We start from the raw sequence: 9,022 nt of genomic DNA on the forward strand, positions 1-9,022 counted from the left end.
GCAGGGGTCAGACATCAAGAGGAGGGAATGCGCAGTGCCGGACAGCGGCTGCAGAACCGGGCATCCCAGCAGAGCAGCTCCGAGTTCCCCCTTACGCTCCATGATCACATTTACCAGAACAGCGATCACTGCAACAACAACTGCTTTCCTCCTGATCTAAAAGAACAAAGCAAAGACCAAAGCCCACACAGCTATCCAGAACAGAAGCAATGGACAACAAAACGCAAGTCAAACAGGAGCTATTTAATTTTAACATAAATGAGAGTTACAACAAATCTTGAGACTCTTAATTGGTAAGAGAAGTAAGCAGACCAATTAAGCCTGTTATTTGCCCTACAAAACCCCAGAGAAGACACCCAAGTGGCCCCACGGTGACGGACAGCTCAGCTCCCCTTCAGGCACTGGGAAGCCAAACGCCGAGGCCGGGCTCGCAGCGGCTCCCATCGCCAGCAGATGCTGAGAGCGCTGCTTTGTGCCGTCGGCTTCTCTAAGATCACGGTCTGTAGAATAGTACGAGTGACAATGATCTGCGAGCACCGCCACAAGCAGCGTGCCTCCCGGCCAGCCCCACAGCACTGCCCCGTGCGGACGTGGGGCTCTCATGGGCACCGCCCGCTGTGCCCACGGCTGGCACGGCTCCCAGGCAGCGGCGTTCCCCGGCACCGCAGTAACAGCCACAGACACGTTTCTCAGCACTTTACAAATGATACGAAGAAAAAAGCACTCTAAAAGCACAAGGGTAACACTGCCATCGTTAAAACATGCAGAAGCTGGGAGAGAAATGTCTGTTCTTGTTTCCACCCACAGCAGCAAGAGCAGCCGAGTTCCACCCTTACCCAAGTGAACGCGTCCTTCTGCCCTGCTCCCCCAGCACCGGGCTGTGCCAGAACCGCGCCGGCTGCACGCTGCTGCTCACTGCCCTTCCACTGCTCTACACCCAGCTCACATTTGGAATGCTGCCTACACCACTCACACTGTCCTCATTAACCCTTCCACACGTACCTATCTGCCAACGAGGCGTCCACATGCAGCGCTTCGCTACCTCCTTCCCTCCCCGCCCTGACCCTCCAGCACTGCCACGGAGGACCCCACACACTCCTCCCCAGCGCAGGAAGGCGGGTCGGCCCGCGGGGAGCCGCAGGCCAGCAGCAACGGAGCTCCCAGGCACAGCAGCAGCGTGATGCAGGGAGCTGCGTACATGGCCACCGCTGTTTCAGCCGCTGCCCGACCCGCCGGGCAGCTGTCACGGAACGGCACAGAATGGGAACCCCTCCTTCTGCAGAGCGTTCCTGGCTCTGCTGCCAAGGGAGAACCACAGACATTCCTGCCCAGCAAAGACCCGATGAGTAAGAACTATTTCCAACGGACGCACGGTACAGCCAGGTGGAATCTATTTCCCTGTGTACTTGAAGTTCTACTAGATGAAATCAGCTGGCATTATTACAGTGCCAAGACACTTCGAGAACAGCTTGCAAACACCAGAGGTGAGTAAGGAAATCTCCCAACAAACACAGGGAAACGTTAAATCAAAATACATCCTTAGCGCCGACATTTTGTGCGAGTCCCTCCAGCAAAAAAAAGGCAAAACTGCGGGCAGGAAAGCAGCAAGGGAAGGATTCCGTGCAGTTTCAGTCCATCTGAGCCAGGTCTCCTATGATAAAGCCTATCTGCAGGGAAGGCACGGCTTCATGCACAGGTCTTGCTCGGGAATGCACTCCTAAATGAAGACCAGTTGGGTTTGGGGGCAGGAAATGGGGGACTGCCAGGGGCTGGAAGCAAGGAGGGCCTGGCTGATCCCAGCGGGAACGGAGCAGCTGCGCTGGAGCCCAGCAGGGCTGCGCTCCCCAGAGGGGCTGAGGAGCCGCTCGCAGCCAGCACTGCACCGCGACCACCGCTGAATTTAAGCACCAGCACAGCTCCACATATGGAACGCCAGTCTCCAAGCCGTCTGTTACCCCTCTAAAAGCACGAGAGCTACCCCTGGATTCCCACGCCATAAATTATTAGGGAGGACATAGGAAAGCGTGAAAAACACCCCTGTTAGTGTAAGTGCTGACATCCCACGCGCACCACTAGGTGCGAGATGTTAGCTAGCAGTGCTGCAGGTACCTAATGCTTACAGAAAACAGCAGGAAGTTCCACTGAAGAGTTAGTTTTCATTCTTGAAAGATGTAGAAGGGCTGCATTCAGGGGGGATCGCTGCCCATCTTGTTAACCAGAAACGCAAGGGAATCAAGTGTAAGCCATCTGCTGGTACTTCACGGCCTTGCTGGCATTGCAGACTTCTCTCTTCAGTTGCCAGCTGACCACGCATCGTACACGAACTTTGCAGCTACAGTATCTTCAACTGCCATCCCTGAAACAGAATTGGATTTAGCTTCAAACAGTTCCCCAGCTGCACAAAGTGCAGGCAGCATCCACCTGGCAACCCCATCACCCGCAGCGCTGCATTCAGAGTTACTGCCACCACTCCCTCTCATCCACCCTACGGGATGTTAATGCCAGTCTGACCTGGCCAGGCAGCGCTCATTCCAGTGAGACGCCCCAGGCTGCGGCACGCAGCGCAGCGCAGCGCATGGCCGCCCACCAGCACCGCTGCTCCTTCCCCAGCGGGGCTGCAGAGCACCCTGCGCTCTCACGTTACCCACGGTCAGCCCAGCAGGCGAGACAGCAGCGCTCGCCTGGAGCTGCCTCCATACGCTCTGCGCTCACATTGAATAATGCTGAAGTGGGAAGTGTACTTTTCCCATTGCTTGTTTGCTTTCTTATCACCTTTCATCGTGCAGTCCTGCCAGACAAGGTACGAGGGAGAGTACAGCTCCCACAGCAGCTCAGAAGCCGCTCAGCAGCCTTCCCATATGCAGCCCCACCAAGGGACAGGCCCTGCTGGTCGGGCTGCGTGCAGCAGGAGCTGCTCTTACCCAGAGACTTGAAGACCGTGGTTTTCTCGGGCAGCGCTGGTTTTGTACCCTTCAGCACCTCCCCCAGCTCAGCAAAAATCTCTGCCTGCAAAACAGACGGGTGTTTACACAGATGTGATATCTATGTGTACATTAAAACATTTGTATCCTCAGCAATTGTCAATGCAGCTCTTCCAGTTTTGCTATCCCGTAACTGGCTCTTCCCCGTGGTGAAAGAAATCAGTACCCAGACCTGCAGAACCGGATGGAAATCACAGAGCGGAGAGAAAGAAGAACCACCACCATGGGCAGCTGTCAGACCGCCCTCAGGAACTGGGCTTCTCCCAGCAGGCATCTTGTCATCCGCCCAGCAAAACCAGCGGTGTTCCACACCCCCACTGTATCCGAGCCTCTCGTGTCGGACATCAGGAGGGGAAACCACTCTCGTTCTGCACAGCAGCTGAGACAGAGCAGTGCTGGAGTGCCAGCAGTCCCTCCCGGCCTTCTGCAGAACAATAACTGCTTGTCAGCTTGCCTCATCCTGAGCTCTGATTTGCATCGCTCCCACTGAGATCTTACAGAAAGAGGGGGACAGATTTGAATCAAAGATTTGAAATATTTATGCCAATGACCAAACAGCGCAAGAAATGTATGTCTTTCCAAAACAGCACTTGGTTACTGTACGCCAAGGGCAGGGCTGAAGGCACACTGCTGGAACACAGTGCCATGTAACGACCGACATGGAAGTTACATGGTTATACCTCAGACATCTCAAATTAATTCCGCGTCTGAAACCCGCCCACCTCGCAGCCCCGGCCTGGGATGGGCACCTGCCCACCCAGTGCTCTACCAGTTCCGGCACAGCCCGTCCCCAGGACTAGCTCACCTCAATCACTGCACCGCCAAGAGGAGGAGACTCACCCCAGACAGGATGACATCTCCCGACTCTGTGAGAGCTGCCTCTCTGGAATCCACAACCAGAACAGAGCTCTTCATCAGCGCATCGTCCAGCTCCCTCCAGTCCGGCCTGCTCGCTCCGACGGCTGAGACAAGACAACCGATCAGCTCGAGAGAAACGCTTCGAGCAAATCAAAACGTGCTTTGTCCGAAGACACACACAAAGCGACAATGGACGCGGGCGTGGGAACGCAGCACGCTGCTCGTGCTGTGCACGGAGAGGCATGCTACCCCAGGCACCATAGGGCTGCGGCTGCCAACAAAGCTCTTGTGTTCCTCATAAGCAAAACCAGACTGACTTGAGTCAGAGCAGCTTGTTTGCTGTGTTTTTGTTTGTAAGCAGAGCTAACTAACGCGTCTCCTCCAAGACAATGCTTCTAGCAAATGCCATCTTTGCCCACAAGTCTCCAGAGCTGAGGCACACGGGAATCATGTCCCTCTGCCCAGCGCCTCTCACACCCTCCTCTTCTTCCATCACATCAGCACCAAAGCACCTGAATTTTGTCACCCTTTCATGTGATCCAGACTGTGTCTATACCATGTGCCTATAAAGGACAAGCCGTGAGGAACCGCGCAGTGATCTCGAGCAGACCTTGCTGCCAGGACCCGCGTGCACGCAGAGCTCGGTGTTACTGCTTGGGATGCCCAAACCTACAGCTTCTTCTGCCCAACCCCGTAAGCGTTAACTTACACAACTATCCACAACAAGAAACAAATCCACGAATTTAACTTTCTGAGTACAGAAAGATCACTAAGAACAACTTCTAGGTTAATTAAAAAGTTATTGCAGTTAAATGCTTTTAAAGAGTGCCTTTTAGTGTTAGTGGAGTAACAAGCTCCACGTTGCCTGCGTGCCTCAGGGGGCGGGGGTGGAAGAGAGGAGGAAAGAAGAGTCTTTGTGTCTGCGTTGCCTTGATGACTGAGGATCTTAATTGCTTTTGGTGCTGCTTGCAGCACACAGCAGGGCACACAGCGTGGCCAAGGGCTGAGCGGAGCCGGGGGGATCGCAGGGCTGCTGCCGCACCGTGGGAACGGCCTGGTGCCGTGCCCTGACAATTGTCCCCTTTGTCTCGGCACCGCCACGTGGGACGCCCGGACCGGCCCGCAATTAGCAGCGCCAGCCTGCCCACGGCCCAAACAACACTGAGAGCATCGCTACAAAGCAGAAAAAGCGACAGCCCCCTGAAACTTCCACCACGGGAGGTCTGAGCAAGAGGCTCCTGGGTACCGCCTGATGTTGGCTGTTAGCTCAGGGAGAAGCCAACACGAACAGCACAGAAAGGAACAAACAGAGACGTGGGGAAGGACAGCAGCTCCCGGTGGAACAACAGCACGAGCAGGAGCCGCTCTGCAAGCAGCGTGTTAGTGCAGGCAACCGAGAGGGAAGGCGAGGCAAGCAGCCACGCGGAACCAAGGCCGCCTGCGATCGCGCCCCACAAGAAAGGTGCCCGAAGTGAGCAGAACACGGCGTACCGTTGATGTGGGCACCTGGCTTCACCCATTCTCCAAACAGAATCGGTGTTGTTGCCATGGTGACCGTTACAATCACATCGGCCCCAACCACCGCCTCCTGGGCCGTGGCGCAGACCCTCACCGCGCCGCCCACCGAGCTCGCCAGCTTCAGCGCGTTCTCCTTGGTGCGATTCCACACTCTGACCTTCAGGGAAAAGGAGAAGCAGATCAGCGGGGGAGCTCTCCCTGCTGAGGCAGGGCTAACCATTCCGCTTTCCATAGGTGGGTCTTTTTCGCTTTACCATTGTCATGACACACGTGAGTCAATTTCTCGGGTGGGCGGTCCCACCTGCAGGGCTGCGTTGGGCAGCTAGAAGGACAGCCCTTGCACAGCTGCATTTACCAGCACCAGCAAAGCACGCCCCGGGGTGCCCGGTACCTCTGTGAACGGGAACAGCTCCGTGAAGATCTCGTAGTGGCTGCGCGCTTGAACACCAGCTCCCAAAATGCACAGCACTTCTGCAGATCTCGGCATTAACAGCTGGACGGCACCAAGGAAAGCAGACATGTCAGAAAATATATTAGCTGGTATAACAAACAGATCTCAGTACTACAAAAGCAAGCAGCCCCCATAGTTCCTTTAGGGAAAAGAACCATGACTTCATGCAGAACCGCACTACGTACACATGCACGTGCAGTGACACAACAGCTGGTGCCAGCAGCCGCAGTGCTCCCCTTGGTGTGCTTGTGGGCCTCAGCACACAACCCTTGGAATTCAGACCTGAGGTACGACAGCACGGACCATCGTGGCTCCCATGGCACGCAGCAGTATTAGCAAAACGTACCGCATCCACATGACTAACGAAGCACAGAACTGTGACGCCCGTGTTCTGTGCTGGCTGAGAACAGGGCAGCCCCCAGACAGAGCTCCTGCAGCCATAAAGCCACGGACCACAGTGCAAGCAGGACTGGGTGCTGCGAGAGGCGATCCTGACCAGCCCCAGGCTCCTCCAAGAGGGGCAATACCCCCAGCCCAGCCCAGCCTAGCCCTGTTGCGATATCCCCAGCTCCTTCCCTTCCCCCACAACATACCAATGCAGGCATGCTTTCAGCATCCTCCCACCCCTTTTCTGATGGGCTGAGAAAGCAAAGGGAATAATGACACAGCAGTAGAATGGGAGCTGCTGAGATGCAGGCTGCTCCTTGCTAGCAGCCAAGCTCCCTGCCCCAGCAGGGCATGAACACAACTTCTCCCTCTTCTCAGCTGCTGACGTTCCTGGAGCTTTTAGGGCCTTAGTAACTCAGCAGGTTTCACTCCTGTCACATCTGATTGATATTGGTCCATGGATTTAAAGTTTATTTGCTAGGCACCAACAGAAGCACGGTCACTGTCAGGACATGATTTTTTTTTTTTTTGGGGGGGGGGGGATCTTTTTTCCTACTTTGCCTATGTCCACATTTGTCCCCTATCTGCACAGTAGGGGTCCATATAGTTTAATCTATGAGGAAAAAATACTGCTTCTCAGATACTGTATTGCTATGCATTTGTATCCTGGAACCTCAATAAGAGCTCTAGACACAACAGGGATGGTGGAACCGCTGATGTAGGAAACACTGTACAGTAAGAACAGGAATGCCCAAGGAATCATTGCCAGGTTCAGCTCTGTGGTTGCTTTTGGTTTTCTGGTTCAGTTCTCTCCTGTGATTCACCAGCACTTGGCAAGAGAGAAGCGAGGGCTGCTGGAGCACGGTCTCAAGCTATCTTTGTCTCTTGTTTGTGCTTTCACTACAGCCACTCACTTCTGCATGAAAAGCTTTTGAGCTGTGCTCTCAATGCTTATTCTGCTGCAAGAAAATGGAAGGAAAAAAACTCATTGATCATGTTTTTCAGTAGCAACAACTCTTCCTAACATTCCTTTCAAAGGCTCTGAAGCATTAATCTCAAAGGTTCCTTGCATAAAAGCAAGGAGTCTTGAGTGCCATGGAGGGGACATGATGACGATGAGGAGCAAAACTCAGATGTTCCTGAGAGCTTCCCAGAGCAGCAGATGACAGTGAGGGCTAATGGGGAAGCCCCTCCAGCAGCCAAGCTCCTCTGAGCCAGCAGAGCCCAGCCACAGGACAGCAGTCAGAGTGCCCACGTGCAACACAGCGGGATGGACAACAGATGACCCTTGTGTTCTGGGGGCCCTCTGCAAGTTCCCCTGCCCCCGAGAGCAGGAGAAGCTCCTGGGGACAGGTTCCTCAGTCCAGCTTTCTGCCAATTCCGTTCTGGTGCTGCAGACAGAGCCAGGCTGGCACAAAGAGTGCTGATAGCAAAGTGCTGAGGTCAGCCCTGTTTGGTCTTAACGCTGAGGGGTTAAAAAAAAAAATCAGAAGTACCCTTCAGCTCCAGCCCTCTTCCTCTTGCCTGGCTCTGAGGTGGAGCTAGCACGCTGCTGTGTGATGCTAAGCGACTTGCTCTCCCCATACCCCTAGCAGCCCAGCCGTGCTTTAAAAGAAGACTCTGAAGGCAACACAAAGCAACACACACTGAGATCCATGCCAGGCGCCTTCAGACACAGACCCTGCAGTGTCACACGGTCATCACGGTGTCACCTCGCAGCCATCGTGGTCAGGCCGCCATCCTCAGAAGCACCCACAAGAAACAAACCCTGTTCCCATGAGCCCGCCGCTACCGCACGTGGTGACACACGGCGCTCCAGCCCGATTCAGGCAACCCAAGACTGACCTTGGTAGCTATGGCAGAAACCGCTGCTGTGCGCTTTGCTGTGATGACACTGCCATCAAGGACCTGCCAAATTAAAAACAACCACCAGACTGAGACACACAGAAAACGCAGCAAGTGCCAAATCTTCCAGCAACCTGCAAACGAGAGGCACCGCGCCGTGCTGCAGGGCACACAGCACCGAGGCCTGAAGCCCGTGCTGCAGGGAGCACAGAGCGCAGCAGTTGGGGGGCACTGCGGATTTCCCCATCTGCAATGGGGCACCACAGCCTCGGTGTGCGAGAACTGCTGCCTGCAACTGAACTGGAGACTTTAAAAAAAAAAAAAAAAAGGAAAGGCTCCATTTCAAGAGAAATCCATGCCAGCTCTATTACCCTTTCACTTATTAACCATCATTGCAACAGAGTAGCGAAAGTGGTCACGGTTCCCCGAAGCCCCGCCGTTCCCTAAGCAAATAACGCCGCGGCCCCGCGCCCGCACCCCGGGGGCAGCCGGCCCGGCCCCGCGGACGCACCGCTCGCAGAGAGCCGCTGGCGGGGTCGAAGAGCAGGACGGTGGCTTGGTGGGAGGGCACGGAGGAATCGTCCCGGCGCTCGTAGAACGTCACCAGCTTGGTGCTCAGCGCGTCGTCCGCGGCGCTGTAGGCGGGCATCACCCCCAGGTACCTGCCGGGGAGACGGCGCCTCAGCAGCGGCCCGAGGCGGACCCGCAGCCTCCGCACACACGCAGAAACGCGCGCACACGCGCACACAAACTCGCGGCCCGGCCGCCCCTCACCCTCTGTGCGGCCGCACGGGCAGCACGGTGCGCAGGGGCTGCTCCACGCCTCCCGCCGCACCCGCCGAGAAGTTGCGGAGCGCGGCCTCCAGACCCGGCAGCAACAGGCTGGCGCGGGGCAGCAGCCGCTCCACCTCCGCGGAGCCGATGAAGACGGGCGGCGTCGAGCCCATGGCAAACGGAGAAGCAAAGAAACCAGCGCACGCAA

General features: G+C 55.8%; 1 protein-coding gene across 1 annotated transcript; it reads right to left on the bottom strand.

Annotated features, from left to right (window-relative positions):
* CRYM (crystallin mu) lies at window positions 225–9,016 on the bottom strand. The gene is made up of 8 exons (XM_021411812.1): window positions 8,815–9,016; window positions 8,552–8,702; window positions 8,041–8,103; window positions 5,749–5,850; window positions 5,331–5,514; window positions 3,822–3,943; window positions 2,922–3,006; window positions 225–2,356 (listed from the first exon to the last, which is right to left on the bottom strand). Exons 1-8 carry the CDS (start codon window positions 8,985–8,987, stop codon window positions 2,292–2,294), a joined length of 945 nt encoding a protein of 314 aa, XP_021267487.1. The 5' UTR covers window positions 8,988–9,016; the 3' UTR covers window positions 225–2,291.

The sequence above is a fragment of the Numida meleagris genome, chromosome 13 (genome assembly GCF_002078875.1).
Source record: "Numida meleagris isolate 19003 breed g44 Domestic line chromosome 13, NumMel1.0, whole genome shotgun sequence".
Lineage (NCBI taxonomy): Eukaryota > Metazoa > Chordata > Aves > Galliformes > Numididae > Numida > Numida meleagris.